The following is a 15,377-nucleotide window of genomic DNA, read 5'->3' on the forward strand; positions in this document are numbered from 1 at the left end:
TAATTCCTGCTTGTACATTGATATTTTGCGTCTTTTAATAATACTTCGTTTAGTATCAGTGAGCCGATTTATACTTTTTGTTGTTTATACTTTTTTGGTTGACAGATACATACTGATATGGAATATCATGTTATATAGGCAACATTAGCACACCCTTTAGTCTCCTGGACTGACTAAGGGGTATGTTTCCTAATTGGAATGTAAATATTAAAATACATACATTATACGTAATTGTAATAATTAAAAACCTGTGTTCTTTTTTCTGTTATTAATATGAAATGAAAATGTTGACTGCATTAGTAACACATAAGACTCTGTAGTCATTTTTTTTGTAGTATATATATTTCTTCGTTCAATGGTAATTGTTTAGTTCTTTTGCTTTGACCTATTAATTATAGATTTTTATTTATATAAGGAATATTCAGTTAATTATTTATTACATTATATGGATGTTAGGCAATGAATGAACGATTAATCCCAAAGCTCTCTCTAACAGCCTCTTATAACAATTTTCGGTGATTCAATTCTTAAACCAACCAGATTTATCTCTTTGCGAATACTGTAGTTGTAAGGACATTAATGACAATAATAGAAAACCAATTTTTAATTATAGCAATATCTGCCTATTTTTACTGATATTAGTTACCAAATTGTTTATTACCATTTATTACCCTACGGTAGAACTTAAAAATTAAACATATTCTTGAAGAACATATATTCGAAAGATATACAAACAAGAACCTCACTACCATGACCCTGATGAGTGATAAAATGATTCATTTAGCTACTACCTTACGATATTAATACATTAAACATTCTTTCACGGAAAACAATTTTCATCATAAAATCATATTTTACAGTAATGATTTTTTTAACTTCCGTAAACTTACTGGATCTCTAGTACATCAGTTTTTGTTTGTAGTATACATTTTATTGTTTTCAATTAAATATTTGAATTAAATGGTTTTGTTCCGAGCTTTTTATAAGTTAATAAATGTTTCAGAATGGTATATGTTAATTCTTTCTTGTGTATATCACTACACATTTTAATCAACTTCTTTAAGAATATAAAATTAATGTTGAATAACACTTCAAGTTTACAACAATACCATTATCATGCATTTCTAATGATTCATAATGTTAACTCAGCTGGTGTTTCAATTAATGATTTTATTTTTAAAAATTTCGAAGAACTGTTTACATTTTGCGGTTTTCGGTCATGTAGACCAGTTAAATTTACCAGTATTGTTGTCTTTCACAGAGTAAATTTTATAGTTAACATATATTTTGTGGCTGCATAAAAATCACATTATAACGTTACAGCATTTTATCTGTATATTTTCAATGAAATTAGACTTATCAGGGCAATATGGTCGAATCCATACAGTCCAGAACATCCTTTAATTCTTTTTATTTTAATCCAATGAAACGATGACTTTTAACAATGTTATGTTTGCACTGAATTTTAATTGTTTTCGTTTCCCATAATAGCTACAAAAACATTGATTATTCATTACACATTGCATTTTGTTGCATACAGACACACTGTATTACATCAATAAATTATTTACGCCATGTTTTTTTGCGACCTTTCACAGAGTGATATTAATGCTTTTGATTTAACTAAAGTGTGCATGTAGTATAATAGATACTGACAATTATTATATACTACTTCAGTAATGCTTATTTTGTTAAAAAGTTTTATCGCATATGTTTTCAAGCAAAATAAGACTAGTTAGAGGATTTTACATATTGGTGTCGGTCAGATTTTTAAAACATTATTTTCACGGGCTTCTCTATCATCAATTTAAAATAGACGTCTTTGAATAATCTGCAAAATAGGATTTTTAAACACTTTTATACAGTTGCGTCAATGACCTTTTACTTCATAATGTAAAAATCACAGGGAGGTAAATCTGACGACTTTTTTTTGAGGTTTATGATAGTGAGTATTTCTTGATATAAAGCTATATTTTTTGTCATTTGTCATTAATATGGAGGTGGTCGCAGTAAAATTGTTATCAGATAATTAAGCCAAAATATAGCACACACTGTGTTATGGGACGTCTAGACTTCTAAATTTCTGTCTGTTAATTATCAATCCGACAAATAATCGAAAAACAAATGGACGATCCTAATAGCCTCATTTCTGATCGAACTGAAAACTAGTCATTCATACTGTTAATGCCCTTTTATGTACCTTAACAAATATACGTTTTATGACTACTATTTATGGAAATATAGTTAGCTTTATTTTTTTTGTTACAAACATAAACAATATTTCAAACGTTATTAGTTCTACTTTATCGGTTCTAAAATAAATAATATTAGAAATGCAGGCCAATACGGAAACGAAATAGTTTATAAATGATTTCGACTTTCTCTATGCACGCCTTTATGGTCAAGATTTTATTGTATATAATGTGCAACCGATATCGGTGGTGGAATTGTCTATTTAGGTTTATTTAGAAATGTTGTTTGACCGTCTTGAACTGTTGAACCGCTCATTTACTGGCCTTATTTTCCAATTAGCTGTCAGTCACATATCTGTTACATCGCGCTGCCAATTTGGTATCACTCGATGTTGCTAGGCCAGATGCATTATGAATAATAAGACTATTTATCCTTTCAATTTAAATATCTTTGATAACATTATAATGATGATATATATGGCATTGTAGAACCATAAACACTTATGTATGAATTGATTCTATGTATTGTAAATAATCAAGTGTAAATAATCATTCAATCGGTGAGTTGAATAAATTAAGCCACTAAATATTACTAGATCTATTGCAACTTATTTCTTACATAATTTTTGTTGAACTATCGGAAAGTAGTTGTATTTGCTTTTGAATATGTTTATTGTAAAAATATTTTTCATGAACTTAATTGAAAACATACTCAAGATTTCTTTCATATCAAAATATCATCATCGGTTCCATTCAATTGATTGTTTATTATATCTATATAATACAACTAGATGATATAAGCATTATATTTAAATGCAAGCGGTATCGACATCTGTATTATTCAGAAACTATTTCTTTTCTGAAATAATACACTTTGGAAGATATTTTATAGTTGACTCACTGAATCTTAAACTCATCTGAAAATGTAGCTCATAAAATGTATCAATTTTATTGAGTGTTAAATGTTACATTTCAGTGAAGCAATTGAAATAGTCATTTGAAAAATTATTTTCCTTAAATAATTTAATATTTAATGTATACTTAGTCTTGTGGTTTTGTGTATGTGTACTTCATTTTGTTTAAAGCTACGTTATGCCTAGTATCTGTAAATAGATCTAAGGTGGTACGTTCAATATTTTTATTTTTTAGTCGACAAATTATACTGTTTACTGATTCACCGAATGATGCAATCTGAGCATATATTTTCTTCATAACTTCTTTACATTTTTCATATAAATGTCCGATTTAAGGTTGAAGCAACTCATTAAAGATGCTAAAAACTTTTTTAATTATACTAACCAATTAAGTGTTGTTAAGCATGGTTAAATCTGTTATCCTATTTTTTAGTTTTGAGATATAAATTAAACCTATACTTATATAATAATATATAATTATATAGCTACTACTACTAGTGCCATTACATTGCAATGATAGGCATTACTATATTAACGTTTGGACATTTTGTTCAATCATTTTACTGTTTACCATTATGCTTTAGCATTAACTACTTTATAATAAAAATAAATTGGATACAACCCACGATGAGAAGATGAATATGATGCCTATATAGGAAAATCGTACGTAGCTTGTTAGTACAAGAGTAGATAAACCTCAGTATTTTGACAATAATATTGAAGAATATCCTTTGTGTGTTCTGTTAGGTGTTCCTGTAAGCACATATAGGTAATACATTTGTTCACCAGCATCGATGTTAATAGCTGTAATCTACTTCAGGATAATGTAGATTATAAAAAATAATATATATATATATATATATATATATATATATATATATATATATATATATATAATTTTCACAGTACAATATTTTTATATGATATATTTTAATTCTTAAAAATAATCCAGACTTAGATAATGTGTTTTGAAGAACTGAACAGTAGATTGAACTAATTATGGTGGCCTGTTTCTAAATCAATGTATACATCACCCGCATATAGAAGAATACCGTAATGTCATGACAATAAAAAGGAAATAAGGACAACTGTTAAATAAACCGTGAATATATAACTAAAAGAAACACAAAAGACAACTTTATCATATAGGAAAAATTAACATTCTTTCGACTACCCCATAACCGCTTCATTATTCTTTCTGCGTTGTAATTATATTGATGTACTTGATTGTACTACTTATAGGGGATCATTTCAAATCTCTTTCAAATAACTTGTCAAATTATCTCAAATTACTAGATAATATACTTTAATTAATGTATATGTTTGTAAATATTTTGGAAACACCAATTTAACACAACAAATTAAACACATTATTTTTATTTTTTTAAATTTAATTCTTTACTTTAATTTTATATATAACGTACTTTTTTTAACTTTTTTGAAATAACGCAATAAATAATAGGGTACAGAATGTACAAAGTTAACGAAATACGCCAATGATTAACAATATATATATATATATATATATAATGGTAGATTTCATTTAATTAATTGGTAATGTTCTTAACTGCGTTACTAATTGTTTCTCGTGTGAAATATTCTTAGCAAACGCCGTATATTGAATGGAATGAAGAATTTGATGTTTTGATGAAAACAAGTAACACGACGAAATGAAAGTGATTCAAAAACAATTTCAGTGTTATTAATAATCATCACATACATTTTGTTTGTCAATGATACATTATTTCCATATATTACTGCATATCTATAATATTAATACATTTTATATATAAATGTGATTATTAGATATTACCTACCTATATTTATAAGTTTTAATGTTTCCATTTTTGTTTCATCTTGGCATCAGATCTTTATATATTCAGGGTTCGTTTGTAACTTCTAAGTTTACTGCAATTCTCGAATTATTTAGACAGAAATTCATAAAATATACCACGGTTTCATCTAATTCGCTTAAAGAACACTTATGGCTTTGAAATGATAATTAATTTCAACTTCCCAGATATTTCCAGATTAAATAATTGTTAAACAATTTAGATGTTAATTAAATAAGATATTGCGGAAAAAGTAATTCCGGTTTTTCCTAATAAATAGCTTTCATATAACTCTTGTAATATTTATTCAAAGAAGCCATATTATAGAGCGTTTGATAGGCCCATATTCCGGATATAAAGATAGCGTTACTCATTTACTCAAAAGTATTACATTTTGGAAATGGCGATTCTAGAAGGATATTTTTTGATGTTCCTCATATTTTGCATTTTTTGCTGTGGATATGACTGCGTTCTGAGATTAAAGGCAATGAAAAGTGAATCACGTTCGATAAAATTACAGAAAAAGATTGTGGTCAAAACCTAGAGAAGCTTCACAAGCAATTGCAAATCCTCCATTGACATGAAGGAACGTGATGATAAGTGTTTGTTGGAGCTGGAAAGCAATTGTTCATCATGAGCAGCTCAAACCATTAATACGACTCTTTTTTGTCAACAACTAATGATATAAAGTAAACGATTTAAAGAAACTGGGAAAATGTCATAATTTTTCCGACCTCTACTTTTCCAACTAAGAGTTTTTTAAGGGGCTGAAGCTGGATTCAAAAGAGTCATGTGGAAATCTCAGAGATTCTACAGCGACGGAATTATGTTTTCAACATAAAACTTCAATATCATTGATTTTATAAGAATGCATTTTTTTATTCAACTCCAGGAGGGCAAGGAAAAACCTTTTTCTTTAACCTAAAAGAGCTAATTTATATTTAACATATTTCGTGTATACGAATCATTTATTTTTGAGAGGTTCTTACTTTCTATAAGAAGTTTTGTACCATTTTACTTGTTAAGCTAAAATATTTGTGATATCTCGATGACTTTGGCAGCTTTTAGTTCACTAAAATATTTTGATTACTAGCTAGTATATTTAATTTTTTTCATTGAGTCATTATGATTATAATGTGTTCAATGGGTTGCTTAAAATATATCATCCTAAACATTGCCGGGCCTTTGTTCTTGCAGATGCTTTGAAGTTATTTTACAGCTACTGGCCTCGTTATCGTTGCGTAATTTTCATCGAAAGGAAACTTTTGTAATTGTTTAGAAATGGTTTATTTTCGACGACGAAAATTATTGGCTTTATACATAATTGGAAGTAATTAAACTTTGTCGAAAATCATTTTCCTTTCGAGCGCCTGGGGAAATTCAGATAAAAGAGAACGCTTCGAGTGACAGCTTTAGTTGCTATATTCTCCGTCTCGAAGGCTTTTAGGATTGATTGTCTCGTTGATTTAATTTTTTTAATCGATTTGCCCAGATATACAGAAGATATTTCTTTAAAAGGTTTGGAAATAGTTTTCGATGATCAATCGATTGACAAGTCTAATCTTGTAAAAACAATTTGTAAAAATATTCGCATTTTCAGGTAAATCACGGATTGTTTAGGTTTATTATTTTATCTATTTATTGGCCTATAAATTAGATTTAAAGTATTTCTTCTTAATTTGCAGTTTACTATTGACTGAAAATTATCAAAATATTGTCCATCCATAGCCACTTCTTTGAATCAACTTACTGATTCCACCTTGATAGAACGATATATCTTTTGAATATTCCAATTTTTTAAAGTGTTTCATATGTCGGAACAAGTAATAACCAGGCGCAAGACCTGAATATTACAGGGGAAGGGGTTGCACTTTAATGTTACCAAGTTTGTTTTTACCAGTTTTGCAACATGTGGTCCAGCGTTGGCATTCTGAAGAACAACATTGTGGTGTTATTCATCGTCTTTTTGTCTCATATTTCGATCATTTTTCGCGAAGTGTTTGTCTCAAACTCAATCATTCAGTTGTAGTGCGACCTACCTCCCCACGATGGTTTCATTAGGTTTTTGCAACCAAGTGCCTTTCAATGTCTCTTCGTTTCAATTCATACGGCAAAATATCCAAACTTTGGATCATTACCATGTTCTTCAGATCATTGGAAACGGTTTTTTTTTGGTTCACCCCACAATTCTGCGAATTCTTCTTGCATTTTACCCGGTTCATCGTCGAATAATGCCTTTAAATCCTTGCCTTCACATTTTTTTTTGCTGTCCAGAACGCAAGTTGTCTTCGATGCGAAAGTCACCGCTTTTAAAATGTCGAAACTAGTATAAGTATATTAAAATCGATGGCACCATAAACTTTAGTAAATAAAAAAAGTAATTTGAAGTAGAAAATAATTTCCCACAAATCCAATTTACTCAGTAGAAATTCGGACCCTTGAAGGCACTGAAACTTTTTAAGCGATGAAAGTATATCATACATCGTTGTTTCGAGATGGAATTCGTAAATTATCACAAAGATAGGAAAAATTAGCGATAGATGTTATTTTGAATAAAATACTGGATGCGATTTAATACACCAACTACCTTTTACAAATCCTTAAAATTAGTTTATAGGCCATATATAACAACTAAAAGTAATATATAATTGCTATTTGATTATTAAGAATTAGACAAAATAAGTTATATGGTATGCATAATTCTAATTCCTTACATCTACAATATAAACTATTCAAAGGACACGTGTTTGTCTGTTGGCCTTTTAACCGGAAACAGTCTAAAAGAATGTTATTCTTTACATTTTTACCCTGAATGATTTTCACTTTTCTGTTACCCACGAATAATCCCTTTCATAATCGCCCCTTTGGTAAGCCTTGTTCAAGGGTTAGTACGGCAGCCGGTCGGGGTTAAGTTTTTGAACATCAGGTGGTTAAAATTCTTCGGTCTCAAGCGTAAGGAACGCCCATGTTGCCACGTTTGTCAGCTCGAGGGTTAAATTTCGATTTTTACAAATGGTTTCTTTATGCTAATTGATAGCTAGAGACATTGCTCATAATACTTTCTTATCATGACAATTTGCTTTTTTAGTCTCAGGCACTTCGTTTGTGTCATATTATATATTGAATATTTTAACAGTATGCTTAGAATATAACACTTCATTGTAACGTTAACTATGAATTAATAAGGAACTGTTTATAAAAAAATACCTACCGAAGGTTCACTTCAATTGACAGAAAACTTTGTACTTTTCTAGAATATATAAGTACTTGTAGGACATGTAAAAATGTATGGAATTGTAAAAGACCGCTTTATGAAAAGTATTATTTTGTTTTTAATGATGTGTAATTACTTTGTTAAATACTTTGTTTTCGGTAGTCTTTATTTAAAAATGAAAATCAGCAAGAACAATGTTTGGAGAACAACGTAGGTGTGCTAGAAAATCATTTGATGACTTTTTGTAATCTCCTACTAGTTTTTTATTCTCAGTTATTTTTATATTATTGTTGGTTAGAAATTTTTTTTGTTCTATATTAAAATCACTATTTATAGTATAAAACATCAAAATGTATATGTTTATATCCCTGGTGTATGTTCACCATACAGGAATGTCATCTCTTGATTTACTGTATAATTATTAATGATCAACATATATAACGTCTTAAATTGCTGAATAGTTCTTCTTCCTTATCATTTGCTTTTTTTTGTTTAAATTTTGAATATATTACAAATAATTTTGCTCTTTGTTGTCACAGTAATATGTACAGTATTAATAGTATTTTGTATAGCTGTATTTAAATTATAGTTACAATGCTTCGGAGTCTTAGTACACTATAAGCTAGATTATTAGCCATTAGATAGCTTCACTGAGGATAATGCCTATTTGTTATAATAATGTATTTAATGTTATATAATAATTGACAAGGTTGTATGTATTAAACAGGAATTATAAAAATATTAAAATGCGATTAAATCATTATATAAATTTTGTTATTTTTCTTGACAACGCCTTGACAACATATATGTCACGTTATTTGATTGACATTGAGTTGAAAATTTAAATGACAGATCATTAACATAAACAGAAGTGGAAGTGAATTTTTTGTTATTATTGTTTAACTGAATATCTAAAAAAATTATGTATTAGTGTTCTCTTTGTCCCAGATTATTATTGTCAAGGTAATTATTTGCAATTTTATATTTGTGAGAAATTGACTTAGCAGTGCTTATTTTGAAGGCGTGAGTTGTTTACTAACCTAACTAATAATTTTCGTGAGAATAGTATAGTTTTTACGTACCAACGAAATACATGTTTTTTTTATTTCTATGTTAATACGCTTAAGTGCATTTTCGTGATATAAATAATATTATCAATGTTATCTTTATTGTGGTAAATGATTCAGTCGTTATTGTGATATTATTTACTAATCCAAATAAATGTAAAATACCAGATATTCATTTTATTATAATATATGAAGTATTTAAATTATTGAGACTTGCTATATTGTGTATTCCTATATTAATTTTGTTTAAGATATTGTAACTCTCTATGAATGATTATTTGTGATTATAATAAATATTTCGAAACTTTTGATAGTGCATTTTTTTGTTTTTTTTTCTACTGTTATTATATAAACCCCAATTATCAAAATCTATAAATTATTGAAATATTTTTGTGTATTGTGGTTTTACAGAATTAAAGGTGATTTCTCCCATATATTTCTCTTTATTGATTAAAATTGAAATTGTCTTTAATTTATTTGATAACACCATATTAACTTAGTGATATATCAGTATTTTGTCCATAGTTTATTTCTATGATCTTTTACTAGGCGATATTTGAAATGTAATTTAGTTTCCTTGAACTAACCATTATCAAATTTGAAAAGACTCAAATAGAAAAAGAAAGTGAGATTATTATTATATCCTTTTGGACCAAATGGATACATTTATGAAAGAAAAAACGGTGTATAGAGGAAAATAATTTTTTCAATTAAATCAGTGAATTAAAATATGAATTATTTTAATGTACAGCATTAGATTCCTGTGCTTTATGATTTTTGTCATGATTTTTATCAAGCAATCAGATAATAGCAAAGAACAAGGAGCGTTGTCATAGAGGAGCATTTTGCAGGCCTTCTGTAAAATCACTGCGACTATGGGAGATCCATAAATTGTCATGACATCAGTTTTTACATGAGCTGAAAATAAAAATATTTCCCTTATTAGGTTTTTAGGTTTTTTTTAAACAGTATTTAATACTTTTTATTATTAATAAAGTTATATTTAGAATGCAATGAACTTTCACCCATTTTTTTTTGCCTGTTGATGATATGGTTATTAATTTTTAGTCATCATACACTTATATTTTTGCTATATTAAATATGTTTATTAACAATAAATCAAATATGTGGAGCTAATTAAGAGCTAATAAATTAATTTAATTGGCATTGTTCAAACCTTTGTTTTTTTATTTTTCTTTATTATTTATTATCTATCGAAAATTCATCACACTTATATCATTCTCGCATGTTATCTATATCATTAATATATAAGCTATCCTGTGTATATTATATTCACGAGGTATCGGCAATCTAAATAATAGTCGTTCTTTATTTGTTACAGGTGACAGGACACTTTTGTTTTAATCGAGAAGAAGAAAAAACCATAACAAAAAACCAAAATGGGCGCGCGGCATTCAAAGAGATCAGTAGACATCACGACAACACCTAAAAAAGGTGAAGAAGGTGCCGCCGTTATCGAGGGCGAGGAGGGCAAGCTGGAGAAGATCGCCGAACCCGATTTGAAAGTTACCACTAACGGAACTGTACACAACGAAATCGAATTAGCGGTAAGTAAAACCGAATGGAAATGGGGAATTTGAATAATTCTGAAGTGGGACTGTCTCAATTAATTTTACAATTGTGCCTGGGAGGATCTTGTGTTATTCGGTTGGAGTTTTAGATTTCTCGAACGCAAAGTTGGAGATGGATTAAGGTTGAAGTTGTTTTAAATTTAAAATTACTAACGCTGGCTGGAACTAGCTAACGTGGCATTTAGTGACATTATTTCATTAAACATTCGTTGGTTCTTGTGGGTTCATATTTTTTAAAATATTTTATTTACCTTGATTTCTTGTTCATTTATCTCTGATTATCATTTCTGATCAAAAAAGCATTTTATGGCAGTTTATTGAAGATAATATTTTAATTTCACTTGCGCTTAAGTAGCATTTTCTCGTTAAGAAAAAAATTTTAATTAACAGTCCAAATTTCTTTCCAATTATTTTGATATCATCCTCAGTTAAATCATTATATATAGTATTGGGAACTATCGACTGAAAACAGTCGAAACCGTCGATAGTCGCAAAACAGTCGATAGTAAAAAACTAGCAGCTGAAAGTAGTAATTCTTACTTACTAATTCACACTTCTACTATTTTTCTATTCGTGATAACAAACGGAGATGTACGATTTTTTTCCCGTATTAATTTTGAAAGAGCAAAGGACGGAGATATTGGTTTGATTCCCTGTCCTGTATAGATCAGTTCATTTTAAATAATTTTAAATTAGCAAGTGGCAGTGTGAAAAAGCGAATGGAATAATGACCTCAAATATGTTCCATCGTGTTTTAATATTGGGAAGTAACAATGACAATATAATAAAATTAATTGGTTTATTTTTATGTCATTCCAACGTGTGCTTACATAAGAAGAACATTGTTCTTTTTCGACCACGCCATAAATGAGACGAAGATATTCATATTCCTCCTTGAACTTTCTTTGGGAAGGAAAATTAAATAGATGTATTCTGTTGCGTTCAAAAGAACAGTTTCACTTTGAAAGATTTAAAATTATTTTTATATTTAATATATTCGTAAAATACGGAATACTACTTATTCTATTTATACATTTAATTACTAAATATTTGTATTATATTTTCTCAATCAATCTCAATCAACTATTTAACCATCTCACACTTTTACTGTTTTCTTATAAAATCGCTTAGTTCTCATGTCTGGTTTTATAATGATCGTTTCTTTCAATTATAGGCTAAAGTGGTTTTTGGATAAAATACTGGCTGGATGGTTTCGTTTCAATTCTGTTTATACGTTTTTAGCCTTTCGCTATATTTTTTGTCTCATCTCTCTTTTTCAGATCAAATTCGATATTCAGACTCTTTTAATAGCATTCATGATGTTAAAGCAATTGTGTACAAGTTCACGAGGTGTCCTACAGATGACGCTATTCGATTCAGAACTAATAAAGACAATTAAGTATCTCACTCACAGTGAAAATATCTGTGTAATTTTCCAACATTGTTTAATTTCAGACAAAAAAAAATTACACAATCTTAGTAGCGCTTATTTTATCGAAGGAGACTTGTTTTCTTTCGATAAACTTGTATTGTATTAGTCTGGATGTTTATAATGAATATTTTAGAGGGTACATTTTTTATAGTATTTACTGTGTTTTAATATATATTACGTAATTCCGCATTATTTACTGCGAGTAAAATATGATTTGAGTTCTCAGTGCTGCAGGTAACCCAAGCTGCAAAGTCTTTGTATCGAACAGCTGCTTCTGTAAGTTTACTATTACAGCTTCTGATCTATCTAGGACAATTTATCCCATGGGTCATCTTTTTCTTTTATGACATCTGTACAAATTACCACTTCAATGGTGCAAAACATCTCTTTATTCTATTGGTCATAGCAATATCCTGTATAATGTTTTTGTTAGATTTTTCTACCTGAAGCCCCAAATGTTTTCACGTATCTACTTAGGATAATTTTAGATAGCTATTGTATTTTATTTTGTGTCTATTTTCTTATATATTTCATATTTATCAGTTATATACTTTTAAAAATCGTAGCCATATTTTTATTTACTGGATTTTAGTATAATTTTCTTTCATCGTTAAAACACTCATTAGTGTATAATTTAATGAACATTTATTTAGGAAGGAAAAAGTCTATCTGTACATTGATTACGATTTACAATGATTGTTAATGATGGAGAAGTTTGGTACATAAAGGGAATAAAGGTTAAAGTTAGTAACATATAGAATTTTAGACTTTTAAATGTAATATAACTATTTCTCTCTATATATAACAGGTAATTATTTAGTCAGAAACATGGTTATAGTAACCACAGATTACAGCGACCGTTTTCGAATATATATAAGTTATTTTCACATGGTCATTGCTACGCCCGAAACCGAGGATTCAAAAGGGCCGCCCTAATGTCTATTTAACGATCTGTTTTGTGTCATGCCATCGAAAATTGAGAGCCTTGTTCGAGCCGACTATGCCAGAGCATGAGTTACAAAATCAAAATATTTTTTGTTACGTTACGTTCATTAAGTTCAAAATTGAATTTACTAATTTTAGGAGTTCCGAGTGGATCAATTATAAATATATTCGATAAAAAGTTATATCTATTCCATTTATACTGGGTTTACAAGGACGCAACCTAATATTGGATTTATTTTAACAATGATAATTTTATTTGTTAATTTAGTGTCAATGTTCAAAATCGAAATTGCCTCGTAGTCGATGTATTGTATATTTCAATTTAATTATGATATCAACAAATGCTTTCCGTTGATTAAAACGTCAAGTTCTAATTGAGTTTACGTTAAATTTAAAAATCAATATTAGCATTTCAATTACAGAAAAAATGAACGTGTCTAAAGTAACTAGCATGACATATTAATTTGATATATTTATTTTGTATTCTATGGGTAGTATATAAGAAACACCTATATATTTAGTCTAGATATAAAGTTTAAACTAAAACTTTACTTTTTATTAATCTTTACTGTATTAAAATTATCCTCCATGAGGAGTAAAACACTTTTGTATATGGTTATATCTCCTTTTTTACTTTTCCTTTGACATAGGAACCGTTTCAAACTGAATTATATGTTAACAAACAGATAATTGCTTATTTAATTATTGTATAACGGATGACATTATTGTTCGTGCAATGTTCATATATGTATGGTCACGGAACTGTTAATTACTAATAGTTCTTGATGTTCACTTCCTAAAATTGAATCACATTCCTATTCAGTTGAATACACGTTGAAACTTATAAACAAAATCTTTCGAAAATCGTCTTTTAATATACAGATTGGAAACAGCCCACATTATATACCAATATTTTATTGTTTATCATTAATATAATTGCAAATATATTGTTAATTCAATTTTGCAATAATACTTTATTCAAGGAGTTCTCTTGTATAATTTCGTATGGAAACATCCTGTCCTTTCTAACTAAATAAGGTGTGAGGCAAAACAAATTTTTTAGACGTGGTTAAAATGTAATAATTTAATTAGTATTATTCTTATTAGGACAAGTCCGGTCTTTTCATCAAAATTTATTGTGAAAGAATGTTTTCCATCTTTTATAGCTACATACGAATGCAGCCTATTTTTTGAATCTTCATATAATAATGTGAAGTACTTCTCGGAGAGTTATCTGCATAAAACACGATCAATCGATCTCATGTTGCAGATTCATTAATTATTTGGTCAAACCTATAGATTTAATTTTTTTATTAATTATAGCGATTTTCGATAATGATTTAGCCTAGTTCGAGCTTTTAGCTTTGCGTTTTGATACATTTTCCATTAAGGTTTTTGTCTTCGTTTCTAAGTCCACCGTCCTTAGACACTTTAAATCACTCATAATAATTTATTTTACCTAACTAAACATTAGCATATGTTTGTAAACCATCGATGTTTATCATCTGGAGATTTCTTCAAATTAGAGAAGTAAAATAAAAATGACCTTACTCAGCTCAGAATTTGATTTAAAAATTATAAGGTCATAATAAATTTACATTAAATGCATCACTATCTACCAAAATATATCCCTCAAACAAAAATATCAATTAATAAATATCACACGATAACGGTATCAATTAATTAATGACATGTTTTTAAGAGAAAGGCGCTTTGTTGTTTTCTGAAACGTTATATTTACGTTGCTATGCATCCGACTGTTAAAATATATCGACCATTCGAACCGTGAAATTTAAAGAATAGAAACGAGAATCAAAAGACCGTTTAAACATCTTTCTAAATCATCCGATGTTAAGAAGACGTGTTAATGGTTGTAATTAAACGTTTACACGCAATTCCGCTTCGGGAGTTATTTATGAATATTTAACTGATAAATTTGAACGTGATTAACTTAAATATTTTGGATGGTGCCATGCTACTGATCGAGACGATATACGGCCAGCGATTTGCGTCGTATTTTTTTAATGTATACATTTTCTGACCAGTGCGCAATTAAAAAGTATGGCCGTTTTTATTTAAGTTGTTTAAAACTATGTTTCTCATTTTATGTTTCAGTAACACTGAGTCATGTTGATATACACTTCATTCATTAATCCTAAAATACGCGCCCAGATTAATTTATTTCACTT

The 15,377-nt window shown here is 28.6% G+C and overlaps 1 protein-coding gene across 5 annotated transcripts in view; it reads left to right on the top strand.

Annotated features, from left to right (window-relative positions):
* Akap200 (A kinase anchor protein 200) overlaps positions 1–15,377 on the top strand; it is a 272,973-nt gene that overhangs the window by 119,012 nt on the left and 138,584 nt on the right. For 4 of the 5 annotated variants that reach the window (XM_076393930.1, XM_076393927.1, XM_076393931.1 and 1 more), the window contains one exon: positions 10,562–10,787. In XM_076393930.1, coding sequence (XP_076250045.1) covers positions 10,620–10,787 — 168 coding nt within the window. In that variant the 5' untranslated portion in view covers positions 10,562–10,619. Of the gene's footprint in view, positions 1–10,541; positions 10,788–15,377 lie in introns of all 5 variants that reach the window. The other variant, XM_076393932.1, reaches the window with a different exon arrangement.

The sequence above is a fragment of the Rhynchophorus ferrugineus genome, unplaced genomic scaffold (genome assembly GCF_030347505.1).
Source record: "Rhynchophorus ferrugineus isolate W39M unplaced genomic scaffold, kcgeb_rfMv2 rfM2, whole genome shotgun sequence".
NCBI classification, from domain to species: Eukaryota; Metazoa; Arthropoda; class Insecta; order Coleoptera; family Curculionidae; genus Rhynchophorus; species Rhynchophorus ferrugineus.